At 38.9% G+C, this 21,859-nt stretch overlaps 1 protein-coding gene across 1 annotated transcript in view; it reads left to right on the top strand.

Moving 5' to 3' along the window:
* Window positions 1–43: 43 nt before the first annotated feature.
* SPHKAP (SPHK1 interactor, AKAP domain containing) overlaps window positions 44–21,859 on the top strand; it is a 63,226-nt gene continuing 41,410 nt past the window's right edge. The window contains exons 1-3 of the mRNA XM_014308513.2: window positions 44–160; window positions 10,633–10,758; window positions 17,032–17,134. Of these exons, the coding sequence (XP_014163988.1) occupies window positions 17,051–17,134 (84 nt within the window). The 5' untranslated portion in view covers window positions 44–160; window positions 10,633–10,758; window positions 17,032–17,050. The remainder of the gene's footprint in view (window positions 161–10,632; window positions 10,759–17,031; window positions 17,135–21,859) is intronic.

Raw genomic sequence — 21,859 nt, 5'->3', positions numbered from 1 at the left:
CGCACCTGCCGGGAGGTGCTCGGTCACCCGCCGCGGCTTTGCCCCTACGCCTAAAGCAGGAACTAGAGGGCTTTTCTTACAGTAGAAAGAAAAAATAGCCATTGTCGTCTAAATTCGGTCTAACAGCTGGTTCTCATGCCGTAGCATCGAGAGAGAGTCGGTAAGTTAATTAGTGCTTAATGATACCTTTAGGATGTTGTGCTTAAATCACTTCGACGCGTGTCCGCTACCTAGTTAATCAGATTGCTTCACGATGAAAGAAAAAGCTAAAAATCACTGTAGTTCTGTTACCCTGGCTCCACCAAACGCTCATTTATAGCGGTCATGAAGAACCGATTAGCGCAAAACTTCCTGCGAGACGGAAATGGATGTACGGATAGCAGCAGCCTACCGGAGATGCAAGATGTGGTTAAGCATAATTTTCAACAATCGCAAGTAAATTGCATTTTGATAGTAGCAGGCAGACAGAAGTATTATAGAAATTGTACCATTTAAAACTATCATAGATAAAAAGCATATGTTGTCAATTATTACAATTTGTTTTGGTTTAGTTCCTCCCAGTGCAATGTCTAAATGAGTCGTAAAAAACTGATAGAAATAAAGTTTGAAGAATGCACAACCTAAAAAGAAAGATGGTGAAACGATGTGTAACTACCTAAACACACAAGAGGAACTACTTGGGGGAGGGAGGGACAATGACACCTGAGTGGGTGATAATTACTTTGAGGAGAAATTGCTTCTATTTACTTGAAGGAAACAAAAAGCTTTAAAGCAATCCCTTAGAGAGACTGATTGAATAGTGTTTCATATCAATAAACGTTTACTGACCAAACCTTAATAATGCTTTTGCTCTTCCATCTGAATTGCCTGATCAAGAACTAGTCCTTGCCAATTTCTCCCTTGGCACGTCAGGGTGAAATGAAAATTATTTAGCTTTGTATTTTTTGTTATTGATCATGACAAATAATTTTTAATGCATTTTTAAACTATGAATAACAAAGAGATTATAATAACTTTAGTATTTTATGGGAAGTCACTATCTGGAAGAGAGAGGGATGCAGACTTTAAGGCAAGAGAGACTTTTAGGTTATCTGACATGACATCTTGTCTTTCACATTCTACAAAAATTGGGTACAATGCAATCTTGACCCCAAGACAAACAGATATTCCAGCAAGACAGTCTTGAAGGTATCAAGAATTGGACAAGCTGCTGCTTTCTTTGCCTATGGTCTTGTTCTCATTGTTACAAATTTACCTCCTCACAAGCCTACAGTCATTTTCTAACTCCACTATTGTTGCTAAGCTTTTCATCACTGTGTTTAGAAACTGAGGAAACCAGTCCTAGTCCATTCCAGAGCTCTGCCATCTGGTCATCTCTTCACCTCTGCTATAGGCCTATTAACCCAGATAAAATTGCCTATTTCTGTAGCAGGGCCAAGGCTAATCTTATTCATGTGAGCAAGGTACCTCTTTCATCTTCCTGAAGAGTGACTCTCTTCCCAGAGCTTAAGCAGGTCAGACATCCCTACACCAAGGGCTGCCATTCTCTCATTTATCTCCTGAGGCTCACTGGTGACAGCTGCTTGTTATTTGTTAATCAAGGTAACCCCTTCCTTGCTGAAACTTTAATTGTAAGCTTTCTGTCTGGGAGTAAGGAGCACAGGACTCCAAGAAAGGTGACCAGAACAGCAAGTAGTTTATTCAGGTCATTCCTGTCTTCATCAGGAAACCCTGAATTAAAGAAAAAACGCACATCTGGTCAGCCATGGGATAGCTAATTTGTCATCATACACCTGCAGCTCATTATGCCCACCATACAATATTTGGGCAACTTTTAATTGAGATGTAGTCACAACAGCTCTTGAGAAATACAAACTTTGAATGTCAGCATTTAGGAGTTAGCTTTACTGACCTCACCAAAGGAAGTTTTTGCTGTCAAACTGTTAGAAATCAAGGATATTTTTCGTTTTCCTTACAGAATCCCTTCAGGCATTAACCTCTTTCTGTGACTGTTTACGCCTTATCTCAGTCACCTACACATCCCTTCCTCAGTCGAGGCCACAGCTCTGCCCTCTTGCTGTCACACATCACCATCACTTCCAAAGCTCAAAAACTCAGCTGCACATCAGTTCCTGCTCAGTGCCTTCCCTTCCTTTGGCTTCCATAGCTGGAGGCAAAACCATAAGCCCTGGGTTGGGATGCCAGCAGTCACTGCAGAGCAGTGCAGGCAAGTGGCCTTCAGGCTTCTGGTAACTGAGCATTTCCAGCAGCAGCTTCTTGCAGTAAACACTTAGCCTGGGGGTCAGATGAGCAGCTGCACAGCACTGCACAGAACTGGTAGCTGCCACTCTCCCTTCAAGCAGCATTTTTGAGGCGTGTTGCAGTTGGGGAGCTGGAAATGTAATCTGTAAGGATTTATTTTTTGGGTTTTTCGTTTGTTTGTGGTGGCTGGTTTTGGTTTGTTGGGGTTTTTTATGGTGGAGGAAAAACATCCCCACATTAAAAAAATATACCAGCTTGTACTTTGCCTCATGAGGTGGGAGACAGGAAGAAAAAGGCATGAACTTTTTACATATGAGGCAGGAACTTCCTTGTTTCTGGCCCCCGTGTTAGTGACTATCTGGGATGCTGCTGCTTAAGGACATACAACCACCCCCTTCTGTAAAACTGCAGTTTTTCTGCTCAAGCTTATGAAACCAAACCTATAAACATATGCAGTTTTATGTATCTGAAAGAAATTTTGGCTGCCAAATAAAAGTCTTTCAACATGTCTTTTGGACTGGAACCTGCTTTCAACACACCTTTTGTGTAAATACTAGAAAGAAATGGAGGAATAAAAGTGTGCTTCAGTTCAGAATTGGGGACAGTAGTGGAGCTTAGAAGCAACATTAGACTGAATAGTAATTTGGAAAACTTAAAATGCCTGTACATTGAACAGAGATGAGAAGTAGCAGGTTTTATGTTTTAAAAAGTGAAAAGACAAGCCCAAGAATAGACAAGTTCTCTCTATTTCTGAGAAATTGCTCTGCATGTAATAAAAAAAGTGTTAAATCACCAACACAAAATTATCTTTGCTACATCTCAGAAATACCTGGTGTGGCACAGAGTGCCCAAAGAATGGCTAGGAAAAGCCTCTCTGGTTTTACAGGATCCTGGTGGAAGCCAAGCACTGTTTACATTTGATGAACGTGCTAGGGCTGACCACAGATGTAAAGAGGTAAATTAAGAATTCAAAGCTGAGAAGAGATCCACAAGCTGTGGCTGTATCAGAGCTTCCTTACAGGCAGCAGGCATGTGGCACACACTCAGTGCTGCTGGAATTTACACTGTCACAGACAGAGCTGACAGCTGCTCTTGTGCTCCAGCAAAGCAGCCTGCATCTTGTATAACAGAGAAAACAGATTTGGTGGCTTTGAACTAAGATGCTTTTAGGAATGAGTGAAATAAAACTTTGATCCTTTAAGGAGACAAGATTGCAGGCAAAGACTCCACAACAGCCATGGGAATAAGCTAGAGATAATTCATTGGAATAAATCATTAAAGAAAAGAGAATGCCAACAAAAATACAATAAACAGAAAAGCAACACATAAACAGAAATAAATACTAAACATTTATTCTGAAAAATTACCAATGATGAGTGAAATTATGCAAGTGAAGAGGAGCAATGGGTAGTGTTTGGTGGGACTGACCACATAGATCACAACTTACAGGTCTGTTCTCCATATTTTTCCACCTCTGTGAGTAAAGGAAAACCAAATGTATTACAAATCTTACTTAAATTAGAGAGAGCAAATAAATCCCCTGAACAAGTGAGTAATGTCAGAACTCCCATTATCAGGAAACTACATGCATTAGAGCAGCAGCTGGCGTCACATATGAGGATGAAATTTATTTTTCTGCACTCGTGCAGAACCAGTACTGCAGCCCAACCAGAGGAATCAGTTTAATACTTGCTGGGTATGCTTTTTATTTGCAAATTAGCAGATGAATGTACCAGATACTATGAGTGTAGCAGCCAGAAAACTTACCTGATAAGTTTCAATATCACTAACTTCTTCCAGTGTTAGTTTCAGTCTCACTGGTGGGAATTCTTCAAATGACGTGCTGTGCCCTGTTTTCATGGGCAATTACTTTAAGCAGTTCACTAACCTGGCTAACCTGTGTTGTTAAACATAGACAAAATTCTCAGAGATGTTTTCTTTCAGTGAGGTCAGGGGAGGAAAAAAAAATCAGCTAAAACCAAAAGGAACGTAAATTGTCAAAGGTTGTAAGTCTGTGCACAAGGGATCTGATCCCTTGAGAAATGGGACTGTGGGTGAAGGGAGGAGAGAGACTCATAGAAGTAGTAAAGAAGTTAACTATAGACTTTCCATGCTTTGTTTCACTGACCCACTTGTACACTACAGTGACCAAACCATACTGCTATGTCCAGGCTTGGCATCTCCATTTCTTCCTTATTTAATCAATCCCATCTGGTTTGAATTCTCTAATCCTGCCTACCCTCGCCTCCCACATGAATTTCTCACTGTTTTGCTGAAAATATCCATTAATGTCCTCTTTCAGCTCCGGCTCTAATCCCGTGCATCCCTTCTCCCCTTTGTGGCTGCAGTGGTTGCAGTAGTGTCAGTCACTCTGTTCACACTCTGCCTATGCACACCAACCCTTCTCCTCCTTCTGCAAGCACTAATAGCCATGTAGTTTTGAGCATTAACTCAGAAGTGCAGCAGGCAGCTTTAGTTTTTTCTCAGAAGAAGGAGAATTAATTAAACTTCTACATCAAAACAATAGTTTTAATTACCAGCTCACTGGATAAAATGCAGCAGCAGCTCCTCTTTTCTCCTGGTGTGTTGAGCAGGCTCTTGCCTGTGCTCTCTGGGGAGAAGCAGAAAGGGGAAGCTTGCCTAGCAGTCACGGGGATGAGGCACTTTGAAAAACTTCATATCTCTCACTGTCTCAGTACCAGAAATTGGTGGCTGTTCTTTCCCATTTTTTTAACCACCTCTTTGCTTATCAGTGGATTTGATAGTGCTTCAGACAGCATGTGCAGTGCAGCTTCCTTCCTCCTGCTTCACTGAAAGAGAGAAAAAACCCTACTGCATATTTCTGGTTGTCTTTTAACCAGAACTACAAAGTTAGCATGAGCAGACTAATACTACAATATCTGGGATTAATTTTCTGCCCAGAATGAATTTTAAAACTTTTTTCAGCCTTGTCAGCCTCTGGATTGTTGTCATTAATCTCTTTAGTTTCCCTCAGTAATTTTCTTCACTTCAAGACTTGCCTGGTTATTATTAAATATCTAGCTACTGCCAGAGCCCACGAGACGCAATGAGTAGTTATCAAAGTTAGGTTTCCTCTTGGTTGTGGCATCACAATTTCTTTTACATCTAATTATTCTTGACTGCTATGTAAGAAAGTGTCATTTGTGAGTCTTAATTAAATTTAATTTATCACTGAAAGAAAAAGTTATTTTCTAAAACTGCTAACACAGGACTTGATGCTGGAGTACGTATTTTGCTGCTAGTGAAATTCACAACTGGTCAGCAAGTCCTGTATAACCCTAGGCAGTGGCTTTTGAGACTGAAACTTACCCTTTATGCACTGTCCTGAGCTGGCTCCATGCACTTGCAATAACTATCTTCCAAGTATCATGGGAGCTTTTTCATTTTCTGGAAAAGTTTTGATCTATTACCTGAATTGCTGGGAAATTAAAATTAATTGAACAAGTACATTGTTGTGGTGTAGTTAAAACTTTCTAAACAGAAAGATGCACAGAATTTCGTAGGACTTACTTGTATTTTCTTTCAGCAGTGAAAAATGTGTATGGTCCTCGTGTAGTCTCTGTGAGATTGCATAGTTATGAAAATTTCATGTACAGGCCTTCCATCAGCCGTGGAGCTGTTCATTACATGCAGTGGCTCCTCAGAATATTAAAGGGAGAAAGGAACGACTCTTAGTTTTCAGAATTGTGTTTAAATCAGGTCCCAATCCGTTTCCCCTAAGATGCATTTATAACCATCTGTGCTATTTCAATTTGAAAAGAGAAGAAATCAAATCAGCAGGGTAATGTTTCAACAACATACTTATAGATTGTTCCTCTTCTATGTTGTCAGGGCAATGTCCTCCTTCTCAGTGAAAAATGTGTATTACCATTGTAGACATCTAATAAAAATGAACAGGTCATTTATTTTTAAAAGGAAAAGATTTGCGTGCTGTGGTGTTGAAATGAAAACCTGTTATCCTCACATAAACTCTGGAAAAAGGCTTTCCCCTCAACTGGAATAAACAAAATGCTTCTTGAATATTTAAAAATACAGAAGTAATAGCACAGCTCTTAGGGAACTTAGTTATAGATCACATTGTATGTGCTAAAACCTTCAATCCTAAGCATAATACATGTCATAAATTCAGTGAAATCCAATGGTCACTTTATGCACTTTCCCAGAGGTAGCATATATGACCTGTATCAGTGTTTACATGATGTAATTTAAGGTTAGTATAGCTACCAAACACAGAGTTTTGGTACTTATACAAATACACCCATACTTCTGAGATTTTGGAAATCTGTGCATTATGGAACAGTGTATATGACTATAAGAGAGAGGTGTCTTTTGGTACTAGCAACAGTAGCAGGTTTTTATTTCATACTAGAAAAATTATTTCATAGTTAAGTACGTATTTGTTGAGTGCAACAGGTGATTTTCTGATTCAGAAGGCAAGGCTTTTAAGGCATCACATATAAGAAAAATAATTGACTACTGAAAAAATAGCAACAGACCATAAACAAGTAATATAAATACAAATACTAGTCCAAGTCCAATAATGAAACAAACAAAGAGGCTGTAGGACTGGATTTACTTTGCATGAATTGCTTTTGCATACACAGAACCAGGCCTCTGTGTTACCTGTGTCTTTCTGTAGCTGCAGTTGTGGGAACAAGTTAACCATGTCAAACCCAGGTATCACAACATTTCATAATTAATCTGAAGTTCATTGCAAAGCAGTGGCAGTTTGTCTACATCATGCTACCAAGGAATTAATTAAATTAATAACATATTGACCTGATTCACTGTTAGACTGCCAGAGATAACCAGTCCCATGTTCATTGTAGAGTATGAAAGGCTGTAGATTTTAGAGAGTAGAAATAAGCATTCATATTGCCAAAAAAGCTCAAGTTTCTTGGACTGAAATCTCATGCTTTTTTTAAGCTGGTATAAGTGAGGAAAAGTTGTGAATGTTGCCTTCACCTACCACTCAATCCTGTTCATCACATTACAGTCCATGGAAAAAAAAGGTTTCACAAATTGAAGCAAATTAAACCAATTATAATGTTTGCAGTATCTTGACAGAATGGCCCAAAAATATGTTTTATCATATCAAAAGCCAAGTTGTTAGAGGCAGCTTCATTTTGTTCATCTCTTCCAATGTTATCATGCATTTTTTAAAAAACATACTTTTAAGCTAATGAGTTTGAGATTTTTTTTCTCTCTAATCACAGACTGTACTCATTGACATATTCACACAGCATAAAAATTGGTAAGATTTTTGTTTCTTTGGGATATTAGTAGCAAATCAGAATTGTTCAAGAATCTTTCAGGCATGTAAAATATGTTAAAGTAAGATCTGTTGTGAATAAACCATGACAAAATGTATTCTTTGGCATTAAAATAAGCAGAATGTACCCTGACATTTTAACTCGTTTACAAATGTAACTGCAGGTGGTCATAGAAACAATACTGGATTAAAGAGAATAGGAAATTTCTGTGAATATTTCAGATGAAAATACTTATTTTTAGACCATTGTTTTACTTTTCTAGTATCATTAGTCAAGGTAAAAACATTTTGTTTTCTGAACTCTATTATAATCCTAGACAATGTTTTGGAAGGTTTAGCAGGAATCTAAACCAACTTGGTTTTCTTGCAAATTGAAAGGGCTGGGGAAAATAATGAAGTTGAAGAAATACATGCATTCACTAGAAATAATACATTTGCTGGATAGGTACTTTTGAAAGTACTTTAGATACTGTTAAGGTAAAATATTTCCCATAATGAAATTCAGTTTAGTAGAGACCAATATCCCAACTATATAGTGTCATTTTGACCACTTTTATTTTTAATGCATAGATATGTTGGTATAGGTGCCTGTCAAAGGAACTGATTACAATAGGCTACAAATTGCCTTCATTTTACAGCTGTAGAAATGATGTTACAATTGGGCAGTGTGATTACTGAGACCAGAGGAAGAAGAGCAGACTCTCTGTAGAATATCAACCAGATCTCCTGGCCTTGCTCACAGCAACAAAATCTTGGTTCTCCTGTGGTTGAGTAGAAGGGATGCATTCAAGCATTTGGGTTCAAAACACCTGCTTAAATCTGTTCTGCCAAACAGGAGATCAGAATGTCTTTTGTGGCTCCCAAAATACCTGCAAGCCACCATTGTGTTGAGGGTGAGGCTAATCTGCCTGTTTCACCTGAAGCACTCCCTCCTTCACAACTGAGAGCACCCACACAGGCTGACCTGGCTATTTATTTGCTGGTAGGAAGTGTCACTGTCCCTGTGTGTGACACTGGTTCACCTAGTGCATGCCTGAGAGATTCCTGATAATAGGAATTCCTGATAATAGGAATTCCTGATCACCTCATCATAATTTTCTTCCTCTGCTCTGATTGACTTAGATCACAGAAATGCTTCTCTCCCCCACCTCCCACCCCAAAAAACAGGGGGAAAAGGAAAAGAAAAAAGAAGTTGTCATGCTTTACTGATCAGTTCTGTGGCTTACTGGTGGCTGGGGAGTCTCCAGACATTTGGAATAAATATTTTTTTATCATTTCCTGTAGTATTCAGAGATATTAACTTTTGTGATATGGACAGGTGCATCTTCACAACACTGAAGTCAATTCTCATGCTTTGTAACAAAGAACACTGTATGTCATGATACTGTAACACTTGGCTTGTCATATGCCTACTTTTTTGTTTCCAAGGCCCCAGGCTGTTCTATAATTCAAATTCTGTTATGAAAAATCTGGTTTTCCAGTATCAGTAGTCCATTTTCACTACCAGTTTTGCTGTTTATGTTTTTAAAAGTAGCTGAAAGTGATGCTGCAACAGTGTGAGATTCCCAAGCTCCTATCTTAAATATCTGTATTTAGGTACAGACAGGACCCCCTCCTTAATCTCATCATTCCAAAGCCAGATTTATTATTTCTGTCAGAGGTGGTACAAAGAATTTCAGTGTCTGCTGAATATTAGGAAAATGCCATTCAAAAGAGGAAAGTGATGTTCACCTTCTGATCACGCACATAATCCTGACTACCTACCACATTTCAATTATGTTTGTACAGTCTATTTGATTTGTAATCCATCTAAAAAGGAAAACACACGAACAGCTAGCAAGTTTTGATTAGCGGCACATTTTCTATTCAAATAAAATCATGGCATATGCATTTACTTCTAAGTTACGAACATCTTTGTCACATTACCCTTCCCTTCAGAAATATTCAATATCTGTCTTGAATGTAATCACTGAAAAGATTTTATAAATTAAATTTGAGATCTTTAGAGGATGACCTTTAAAAAAATTGTCAGATAGTGAAATACTTGTTTGCATGTGCTGTGCTTTGAGGCTTGTTTTGTCAGTATTTTACTGTTGTTGCTCTGATGCTCCAAATGAGAATCACATTTGTTAATGACAAAAGCTGGTTGAGAAGCTTGTCTGTGATGTTTGGCTATATAATATAAATAGGATGCCAAAAATACTTAATGAATGAGTTAAGGTGAGATTTACATCCTCCACATAAAAACACTGGTGTCTTCCTGTGTGGTGTTGCACTGCCTCTCCAGAGACTCCCAGCTGACAGTTTGTGCGCAGCAAAAGGATGAGAGGAGCAGCCAGGGAGCACAAGTTGTTTGTTAGATACAAGAAACAGATACAACAGGCTGTGAAAAATTACCCAGTGGTTTATGGCATGACAGCCTAATTTTCAATGTCTTTGATTTCATCCTGAAAAATGCTGTGAATTTCTATTTCTAGCTGAAATCTGTGGGAGCTGCTTGCACATTTGTTATGTATTTAAATTGGACCAAATTTCGCCACTTTCCAGCTGTGTCACAATGTTTTTTCCATTGTTTTTAAAGGAGGATCAGATAACATCATACATTTCAGCTGTTACGTTGTGCTGCACTGACAACACATCCTATATTAAGAATAGGCATTGCCATCAAAAATGCAGAAATAATATCAATTTCTTAATAAATACACAATCATGAACATTTTTTGCTAGAATGGACAGTTATTTCCTCTTTTGTTCTCCTTTCCACAGCACAAGGACCAGTAGTGTTGTACAGCACACCTACATACGCTAGGTGAATAAGGGATTTTTTGTGGGACATCTTTTTAAGAATATTTCAGATCTTATACTGGTTTTTGCTGACTTAGTAGGCTGAAATAGTAGCAATTCTATTGCTTTGCTGTAGAGGAAATGAAACTGCCTTGTTCTGATGTTTCTGTGATACTCGTGCCTGTATCTCTCTAAAATCCTCTTCCCAATCAGCACTGCTCACTTGTTATGTGTGTGCAGACTAATTGCTTAAAGAATCCTTCCTTTAACAAGATTTCTTATCTTTCCTGCAGTCAAACCCTCAGCAGAGCCTTAGTTTCCCACTGGCTGGCACTCCAGACCTGAGTACAAACTCCTTGCTTTTGGGGCAGAAAAGCAAGAAAAGCAGTCTGAGTTGTCTTTCAGTCCATCTCCATAAGGTAAAGTCTTTTAGCCTTCCCTGCATTTAAGGGTCTGTCCTTAGTCTTTTCCAAGTCAGTCCTTCTTCTTCAGCAGAGCTTGCTGGTGCCTAGCTGTTGATCCAGGTCATCTTTTTGTACCTTCTAAAACACCCTCCACCTCAGGAGCCCAGCAGCAGTTCCTGTTACCTGTGAATTGTGGGCGTTTCCCACCAGAAGAGGTCTCACAGTTCCTCCTGTTCTTTCCTGTAGTTTCCTCTGACTAAGGTCCAAGGCTGGAAATAAGGAAATAATAAGGCAAACTTCCAGAACTTCTTTATGGAAGTTTTCCTTATTAAGTAGCCATTCTACCAACAAAGGTCTGTCTGGAATTGGCTTACAGCCATGTCAAATCCAGGGGTAGGTGGGGAAAAGGCAGGATGTCTATCAGCTGTGTGCAAAAGCCACTTTTATATTGGGCTGACTCTCTGTCAGTAAATTACTGACCATCAAAAGCCACCAGCCCAATCATCTGTTGTTCAGCTCCTGAGTGCCAACTCTTTGATTTGATTGTCAGCTCTCTGAACTGAATATATCCTGCCATAGCTATTGAATGTGGAGGAGTTTGTCAGACTTGTACATAAAGTTATTTTAGCCTTAGTAATTCAATCAGTAAACTCAGGAAGGAAGGAATATTTCTAAGTAGATCATAAAAAATGTAGTTAGTTTTGTTTACATTTGTTCTTCAGTAAAACTGTTGTCTGTTCTTTTATAATATTTTAAAAACATGATTTGAAAGAAGGCTAATGATTGCTACTGCTTACAGAGACTTACAGATTTATTTACTGGTTTATTTTGGAGGTCATTCAGGGCTCTTTGGGCATTGTGAAGTGTACCTCAGCATGGATTATCTTTTCTCTGTATCTGTTTTTCATCAGTATCTAGCTAAAGACCTGGTCTTTTGGCAGCTATATCACTGATAAAAATGAAATGTAAATCAAGAGTACCCAGTAGACACTATGAAATGAGAAATCAGAATATAAAGCATTTAAACTTCTGGTCTTTTTAGTGTGCTCATCTATAAAACCCAATCCCGTACCTGTCAGAGTGCACAGACAGTGAAGGGAAGTATTCAGTATTTTTGTTTCCCATGAAGCCAATAGCAGCCATGGGAGACTGAAAAAGCTCTATTAATACCTTACAAGATGCAATCCTGACATTGCCAGTGATTATATTCTGTTCTTGAGTTCCAAATCCATAACAAAATCAGAAAGACATTTGAGATATTTATAGAGCATCTGTTTGACTAACCATCTGTGCTCTGATTGAAGTATACACATTGTCCAGGCTGAATCAAAACCATTTATATGGATTAGAATAGTAACTTTGACACGGTTACATCTAAAGATTTTGCTCCTAGTGACTTTGCTGACCTGTTTACTTACAAAGGTAAATTTTAAAACTGTAAAATTTGAAAGGTAGAATGAGGAAAAAGTATGACTAGTCTGTCCACTTCAAACGGCTTTGAAGTTAAGAGATGCTGTTTGAACACTGCATGCCTTTCAAAACTGCTTCTTGCTTAGGGTCTGGATTAAGCTGGCTGCCTTTCTCAGTTGCTCAGTAGCTTTCAGGTTTATTTGGGAGGGTAGAAGTAAGAAGATGCTAAGGTATTTTGCTCCACTTTCACTTCTCTCATATTTCTATTTCAAAATGAGATTCATCCCTTTTTTGTTGTTCATGAAGGCCACTACAGATATTAGCAGAACAACAGAAATGTAGCTCACTATAGCTTGGCATTAATTGCACTGAGAAACCTCCCCGTGTTCATTCAGTTTGCTTCATTCAAGATTATTTTTTCATGGTTCAGTATATTTTCTATGTTCAGAATTCCAAGATTAGGAGTCATAATGAGAAGTGAAAAAGCAGCAGATTGTAATATGATTGATTTAAAAAATATATATGTAATGGTCACTTACTATTTATTGAGATTGCTGCTTAGGAATGATTATTGAACAGCAAGTTTTGGAAGCTGTTTATGCTTTTTCACGATGGTAGGAAATTGAAGTTTCTGATACTGTTCACAAGATTAATTTTCTTTAGTGATAACCTGGGGAATTCTTTAAATTACCTCATCTTAGTTGATGTAGCACCATCTGCCACATCTGCAAAGGAGATAATTATTTTTAGGAGCAGCTGTGGGTTTTTTGATTAAGTCTTGAGTCATTGAGGTCAGTATTTTTGAATTATTTAACACAGGAAAGATGAAGCAATTCATTTGCATTTTGGACAGTAATACACCATGTGTTATTATTACAGTCAGTGATACAAACCTCATAGCCATTTACCACAGTCCTCTAATTTCCAGGAAATTTGTTTGTATTCTTTGTGAGTGCATATAGCTTGTAGGAAAAAAAAAGTTATCAGTTACAATTCATGAATCAGTAAGACAGCACCTGGTGGCAAATGAGTGTGGAGACTTCTCTGTTAATGTAAATACCAAAGTGAAAATTATGTACTTAACACCAAGTCTTAGGTTCAGGTGGCCAACTTCAGTTTCAAAAGCTGAATTATAGGTTAGGATCTTTCACACCAAAAGAAAACTCTCAAAATGAGCCATTCCTTAGCAGACATGGATTGCTTTGCCTGTGGCTTTTTGTGGTACCTGCAAGTCAGATGAGCACATCTAACACAGATCAGCCTTCTCCATCGCATACTAAACAAGGGAGCCAAGGAAGCTTGAGAACTGAGACCTAAAAACTCTAACAGCCTGCTTTATCTTGTAGTGAAAAGGCTCCAATCTGTGCCAGATGTCTTTTAAGTCCAGCACTTGGTGTAAGCTCTTAATATGAAGTAACGAGCATAGTACATGAATGCAGAGCTATCACTTGATGATGAGCTGGCTGCATCTCTGCAAGAGTTTCATTCTGCTTCCTGCTATTGAGGAACTAATGAAACCAGAAGCTTCTCAAAGCCAGAATATCTTTTCCCTGGAGAGTTAGTGAAAAATAGGTTTATATTACTGCCTTTGCTACAGAGCGAGGGTGGCAGAGCTGTATGGCCTGAGGAGGGTCTCTTGAGAAAACACCTGTTAAAATGAGAGCTTAGAAAGGGTACCCATGGGATAAAGAGAAGAGGAAACTTTGCCCTAACTGAGAGTTGAGATAATTGAAAAAGAGATGTTGAAAAGCCAAATCCATGTTCAGTGCTGGAAGAAAGACCTGTGCCCCTGAAATATCTGTGCAGGACCTCATACACTGCACTTCCTGAGTTACAGAAGAGTCACTTTTTGGTGCTGACTTCCCAGCCTGCAGAAGCACAGCTGGGTGCTCATTTTCCCCTCCGTTGGCATGCATTGCTGCAAATCTCCTTTGTGTCACACCTAGTCATGTACCTCAGTGACCAGCAAGAGTGGCCAGGGGGCCCTGTGCTTCTTCTAGAAATTGTGTAGTCATAAAATCAATAAGGAAAAGGCTGTGGAGTCTAAAACTGAATGTAGCTCTCCTGTTTTGACACTTCTTTGTTAAAATTTTGACACTTCTTTTTTAAAATTTTCTGCATTTCAGCGACTGAACCCTGACTGGTTAAAGCTGTTTGCAAGCAGTGGGAGCCCAGAGCTCCTGTCCCTGGCACAATTCAGGAGTTGAATTGCAGTGCAGCCTGAGAACAGGGGTTCTGCTCAGCACTTACAGAACGAGAGATGTGAACCTAAAAAAGAAGTTCTGAAAGTGTTAGAGATACTTGTAAATGCATTGTCCCTTGTCTTGTGAAACACAGTTGCTGATTTTTCCTGTGCTCCAAGTTGTCAGCTGGATGTGAAACACAACTCTGAGGACTGAGATGGGTGACAAGAGGAGTTAGGTTTACCAAATCTTGGGAACACCAGAGGCAGTTGGGTTTCCTGTCTGAACTTTAGTATGAGTGGGAGCTTAGTCTCATTGAAAATATTTAATGGCATTTTACATTTATTTTAATTATCGTGTGCTTTTAACAGGGTTTTCTGCATTTACAAATGAAAAGTGGGCTTATTTTGAAAAGAACACAGATTTTACAGGATTAAGAAGCTTTTAGAGATCATTTCACTTTCCGCATGACTTGGAGGAGAGCTTTACTTTGTACAGGCCATGTCATGTGCTACCCCTTGCTGAAATACTGTCTAGAGATAGCACAGATTTGTTCATACTCCAGAATGTAACTCTTCAACTACATTTTTCAGCTATGCTTTAATGTGATATTCTATTTGTAGTGTTTAGTTAAGTTCCAAAGGAGGCCTTCAGGTAGTTGTCAAGTTGTTATCTTTGTTGCCTTTAGACTCAACAGCACTTCAGTCAATTCCCTGTGCGTCCCTGCACACAGTGAAGCTGAGAGCAAATAATCATTAGGAGGCCATCAGCTCCCTGTGGCAGGGCCCTCAGCCTTCCTCTCAGTGAAGAGCAGGAGAAAAGAGTACAACAGGCCTTGTAGTTCAACCTGGAGGTCAGCCTTGATCTGTAATTTTCTGTTAGATTGCAGAGGTGATGCATCTTATAAAAAGAGGCAGTGCACAGCTTCTGCTGGGAGTGGTGAGTTTTACCTCATGCAAAGGCTGCATCTCAATGTGGACTTATCAAGGAGGACACTTAACTTTTATAAGATTTGACCCTCTGAATATGAGGCTCCTACTTTAGATGGAGATAGGAAGCCAGAATTGATTTCATGTGTTTAATTTCCCTCATTCTGTTAAAGAACTTAGTATAAGAGCTATTTTGCTGTGTCAAATGCCAGAGAGATTACTGCCCAGAAATATTACTGTGTATCTATATCCTCTGAACAATGAAGCAGAGTTTTGTAAACAGGCAAAAGTCTTCTTTCTAAATACAAATGATGCTGGTATCTTCCAGAGTACTAAGTGGTAACACACTTTCCAAGTGAAGTCAATTAACCCTCTGGTCTCTCTTGTGCATCTATATTCAGTCCTCCCATGTGATTCATGAAACTTCCCCCCAGCTAGCAATTAACAAGTCCTAAATTAATTTTATATTTTTTATTCACTCTTTTAATTCCAGCACATCTAGATATTTTTTAAAATTATTATGGAATAGCACCACACACATCAGCAGAATTCTCACTGACAAAGTTCCTTACCAGTGGGAATGCATACATGCAAGGCTAGTCCTAAGCAGCATCAGGAGAAAGGTGCATGAATCTTTGAGGGAAAGGTAGCCTCAGTCATGCTTGGCTCTGGATTTCAGGAAAAGAAAGTGTGAGTGGCCTCCTCTTAACCTACTGGTTTACACTCCAGTAAAGGTGACTGAGGAAAATGCACTTAGGTTTGTGCATAGCAGGACAGTCTGTTATCCCATGGGAACAATGAGAGATTATTGCTCAAGCCATGGGAACCTGGTCGCTCTTCATGGTCCATCAAAACATGTTCTGCATATTCTCATAGGTGGCTTGCAATGATTAAAAGCGCTCCAAAGACCCAGTCTGAGAAGCAAAATATGATCATGTAGGATAGTTTTCTCTTAGTATGTTCCTGTATAAATAGTCCTGTAGCACATGTGGCCTTTAACTGTGATTGTGTCATGACCAGAAGGAGATAATCTTGGACCAATGTGATTATTAAACAATGGAAGATCTTTGAAGACTGGCCTGAACTATTCCCCAAAAAAGTATGAGGGTTGGTTCTTGCTGTGTATGCAAATAATTTGGCTGGGGGAACTTGGTTTTATGGTTTTGTACTTCACATCTGCACAATTCCAAAATAAACATGTTTTGTTGTGTACCACTGAATCACAAAACAGAATATGTGCATGACTTAGCTTAGCCCCAGATCTACAGTGTACTGAGCTGTTCCATCTGGATGTCAGAATACTGCCTCTCCTGTTGTGTTTTTTACTTTGTAATCACTACCCCTTTTCTTCCATCCTGGCAGGTAAAAATGCTGCAAATATTTCTGTTGTTTACCAAGCAGAATTATTGCAGCAAGTATTTCATTTGCTGCTCTAAGCTGCCTGCTTCTGAAAACAAGCTAGCGCCACTTTTTACTGTGGCATTCAAGACAGACAGGTCTGGTTGTGGGCAGTGTATGCTTTCCTCTAGTCTTCAAAAGACACCAGTCTGCTATTTTATATCCAAAGTGTGTAGCTCTGGACAGTCTTCCAAAAAGGGAAAATTAGCAATAAATAGACTAGTAACATCAGCTAGGAGAGTACAGACAGCATCTAGTATTCTAAGTTACATCTCTTTACTGACCTGTGTTTTGGTATTACTTGAGTTATTTATGTGGCTGAGTCACTGGAAAGGTTTTTGGGGGCTTGTTTCTTTTTTGTTCTTCAGCAACTTTGAGTCTCCACTGATGCATGAAGTCCCAGAGCGCCAAGGCAGCAGCACAGGCAGTTCTGCAAGCAGTTTGGGAAGCTCTGTCACAGCATGTAAGAAGGTAACTTTTAAGTTTATGTTATATTCAAAGTCAAGTATATATATAGCTTTGCTTTTTAGCTTTCAGCTTTAGTGAGGAATACAAAATTTAAGTGATACTTAGAGAAGGTTTAATACAGGAAAATAACTTAGTGGTTCTGTTATGGTATCTTGCAAGTTTTGTCTGCCTGGTCTATACTTGTCTGGTCCCAAAATGCATTATACGTATATGGGAGGTAAACTCCCATAGAAAATTTCTAATTTACCTCATTATCTGACATTTCACTATATGAAATAAAAGCCATGCATAGCATGAATACCTTCAGGACTGCTCCTCAATAAATGACAATTTTCTGGGACCCAGACAGAACTTTGCTTCTTCAGATCAATACAATGGAGGGTCCTTCATGAAAAAACTTTGATTGGAATGGTTTCTACAACATGAGATGGTATAGTCTGCTATTATTGTTTCCTCAAACCAGGTTTATATGTTATAATTAATTTAATTTAGAGCATGTGGGGGGAAAAAAGTGACACATGTATGTCATTAGGAGGGGTCAAATGTCATTTTATGCATGTAGCTAATTTCAGTACAACTGATAATAAAAGGTGAAGACCTTTTATTCCTCCTTCCCAGGAGCTTGTTATGGCAGCACAGTCTTTGGGAAGGGGGCACTTCCAGAGACTACTGAGGAGGACAGGCTGTCTCTCACCTCTCACTCTGCAATAAACCTCAGAGCTCTGCTGTCTCCCACAGGCATAATTCTAGAGCTGGAAAGATAGCATTCATTTTAAACTTTCACAGTTCATTCAGTCTTCTCATAATTCTGTCTTTTAATAATGCTTTCATTGTGGGCTTGGAGTTTTTGTTTGTTTTCTGTAAGAAGAGTGGAGGATAAAACATGTAGATTATAATTTTTTTTTCCCTGTACTGAAAATCATGCACAGAAAATTTGTTAGATATAATATCATTGATATAAAATTTGTTAGATATAATATCATTGATAAGACAGATGTGTATGTTGGGACTGGACTTTTCTTCCTCACCCCAACATGGCTAAAAGATAAAATGTCAATATTTCTTTCATTTGATCAAAGGGTTCATTTGCAAAATAAACACTTAATTTTTAAAAATACTGCTGACTGTAATTGGAATCCTCATATAGACAGAAAATCTACTGTGTGGGAAAACAGCTTAAATTTTCATTTAATCTCAGAGTTGTTTACTTTATATAAGAGTGAAGGAGAGTGGCACAACAGTAAGTGCCGCCACTGCCTTTACAAAAAGGGCTCCTGCTTGGTCACATTCACAAATATCTCTCTCTTTTAAAGGGTAGCCTGCATCACATGAGCTGTTCATTGTAAAACAAGTCAATTTTATGACTGTCAGCACGCTAAAAGAAAAGTTATTAACTTCTGACAATACTTCTGACAAACAGCAGGATGTTTTTGGCTTCTTTACGCTATTGTCAGAGAAAGTTTACCTTTTGTGTGTGTGTGTATGTGGAAAAGGATGAAGAGTTCTCTTTCAGCCTGTGTTAGGTGATTTTGAAGTTAGATGTGTAATTGGTGGTGCAGTGAAATGCTGTGGGCTCCTGCTGCAAGAGAACAGTTTAAACAGTTGACTTGCAGGTTTGAGTAGTTATATTTGGCATGACTGGCTCCTGTCAGGAACCATATGAGATGTAGCCTGTTACTACACAGACCAATCTAAATGAATGCAGGAGATGTGCCCCTTGATATCTCGTTTTATTCTGTATATCCCACTTTCCTATCTTTTTTGATGGGTAGTAATTAACCAAAGCAATTAAGATGTTCAGTCACGAAGACGCAGATGTTTCATTTGTGGAGCAGCGCCTTTTTAATGCTGTCTCAGTTTTAGATATTTACTGTATTTTAATGTCTTCTGATCTAAATCAGGGAGCAGGAAGCTGTTACACTAAACTCATATGCAGTATTTTCCTCTGGGAAAGAGTGACTTTTCTAATCCACACTCTGCTAGAGGCTAATTGAGTTCATTGATTCACAACACACTTGAGTAGTGCTGACGGCTGAGTCTCTAGATGAGAGTGGAAAACTTTTTTTTAGAACCATGAATTACTGCTGATTTCACATTTAGTGCATGATGCAGATTCATCCTGAATTATTTTCTGAGTGTGATGATCCTGCTCCAAACCAGATACACAGCAGTATAGTGTGTGCAGCTGTCACATGAGGATGGTCAATGAATCAAATTCTGCTTTCAGTTTTCGGCAGATAGGAAAAATCCTAGCAATGTGTCAGTGGGATTGGCCCTGCACTTGTCTTAATTAAATAAGAATGAAGATAAGTACAAGACAGGAGGATGAAATTTTGGCAAGTGATAGTGTTTGCCTTAAAGAGCAGGACTGCAGACTGACAGCTGAAGGAGAAGAGGGTTCGTTTTCTTGTCCTTTGGTACAGATCACCTCAGTATATTTTGAAAAAATGCTTAAATGCAAGAATGGCAGTGGTAATATGCTGGTAGAGATACAAAGAGTACCAGTTCTCACATTGCTTTTGATTAATTAACTACCTCTGTTAATTTAGATCAACTCCTTCAAGCTTATACAATTTTGATCATTGCAGTCATATATTATTTTACTATAAGGACTTCTGTATGTTCATTTAAAAGCACGAATATCCCATCAAGTTTTCATGCATGTGCAAACTCCCACTCACTGTCTGTTACCAAAGAAATATGGCCAAAAGTTCACATGGCTTCTAGAGATACATTTTTGCAGAGCAGGTGTGTGTAACCCTACCTGTTACCAGCGTTGCAGGGTAGCCCAAATTATCCTTCCTCCACAGAAGTACCAAGGGGAAAGCTCTGAGCCATATCATGTCTATATGGTCCTAATGCAAGAATTTGTGTTTCGTAAGATGGAGTTTAAACTGATCCAAGGTTTACCCTTCACTCCTGCCACCACTGGCTCAAATGTCATCTCCATCTCCTGACACCACTCAGACCTGTGTAAAACCAGACGATGTGCAAGGACACCTCCGGCACACATTCCTGCATTCCCTCATCCCCACAGCACTGTCTTTTTGGAGTAGTTTCTGGAGCCTTTCCAAATTACTTTGAGCCAAGCTCTGTTCCTTAGATCTGACCAGCTGACCTCTGCCGACTTATCTACTTGAGGTTTTTTAGAAATCACATGCTGTCCAAAACTTCCATGTAGTAATTTCTACCCTTAACTTTGAAGCCTGTTATGAAAAGCTACATACAAAAATTAAATGCAGTATAAAGCCTTGGAACTCATAAACCACCCTGGAGTGACTCAAGCTTGGCAACCATGACCTGACCTGACCAGACCAAAACATTTGTCTTTACCAATATTTGCTTCCTGATAAAAAAAATCTCTGAAAGAAAATTAAAGGTACCAAGGGTCATTTAACATCCCACAGGAGACAAAGCAGGTGAAGTGTGGACTACCCAGCTCATTTCATGGGCTTGTCATGTACAATATACATCTGCTATGATTGAGCTGGTCTGAAATGAGACAAAGTCCTTCTGAGACAAAGATGAGCAGCACCAAGGATATCTGCAGCTTGTTTTGGCATGATAAATTTCTGCCTATCACAGTTTCTCAGAAACTGAGTTTTGGGAAAGAAAGATCTAAAGTGATTAAGGTTGAAGAAAAATTCACTGTGATCTTTAAGGAAATTAAACAAGATTGCTTGTTACACCAAAAGCTGTTTGAGCTTAAAGTTTCCTGTGTATGCAAAATTATGTTTTAACAGATTATTAGAACTTCAGCCCTTGAGGATGAGAATGTCTAGAGTCTAATTAAAGCTGAAATATATATATATGTGTGTTTTTGTATATGTTCAATTCTATGTTGTCTTCTCAAAGCCTCAGAGAATAGTAATTTTTCAGAAAGAGGAAAACAATGCTTAATTCTAGATTTTACCAACCAGTTCATAATGCTTCAAGATTTCCTCAAAAAAAACCCAAAAACCCAGACCCACACAACAGTTGATTACACTAACAGGAAATTGATTCTTTGGGACATGAAGTGTAATATTTTCCCTGTCTAGTCTTGGAGTTAGTTATGATGGCAGGAATCTTTTTGCACTGAGACGGGAGGTTGTAAAATTTATTGAGTGCACAGTTGTTGCACTGGTAAACAAGATTAGCTAGCAGCCCCCAATAAGAGGCTGGTGAAGCCTTCATGAGCCCTTGGCATTCTCAGAAGAAAGTCTTTGGGTACAGTACTTGCCATGAGTATTTTATGAACCTTAAATTTGTATTTTAAAGATCTTTGGAAGAAAACCCATAGCAGGGCTGGTGTACTGAGGAACAACCACTAAAGTGGGAAGTCTCCATGGAGGGCACCAAAAAAGCGGAATGAAGCAGACCAAGCTCAGGGCCCGTGGTGTTCCCCATTACCTCCTCATCCCTCTCCTGCTGACTTTTATTCAGAAATCAATAAAAGTATAATACAGGGAATGAAATACTAACTGCACAACTGACTTTCTACCAGAAGGATAAAAATTACAGTAGGAGTTAGTCTGTGGGTGGTAATAAGCTTACTTCTGGATGCCCCCAAGGATTAGAAAACTGTGTCAGCTGGCCAGATGAGCTTTCCACAGTCGTTCATCTTCCCTGAGAAATGAGAAGGACTCACAAGTTATTCTCATTTCTTTTCCTAAGGAAGAGATCTAGGCTTAGAGATCAAGTGTTCTTGAAGTAGGACAAATGTGTGTCAATGCAAAACATGCAGTC

This window comes from Geospiza fortis, unplaced genomic scaffold, assembly GCF_000277835.1.
Source record: "Geospiza fortis unplaced genomic scaffold, GeoFor_1.0 scaffold318, whole genome shotgun sequence".
NCBI classification, from domain to species: Eukaryota; Metazoa; Chordata; class Aves; order Passeriformes; family Thraupidae; genus Geospiza; species Geospiza fortis.
Note: the sequence above shows the minus strand (reverse complement) of the source record. Positions and strands in the feature narration are given on the sequence as shown.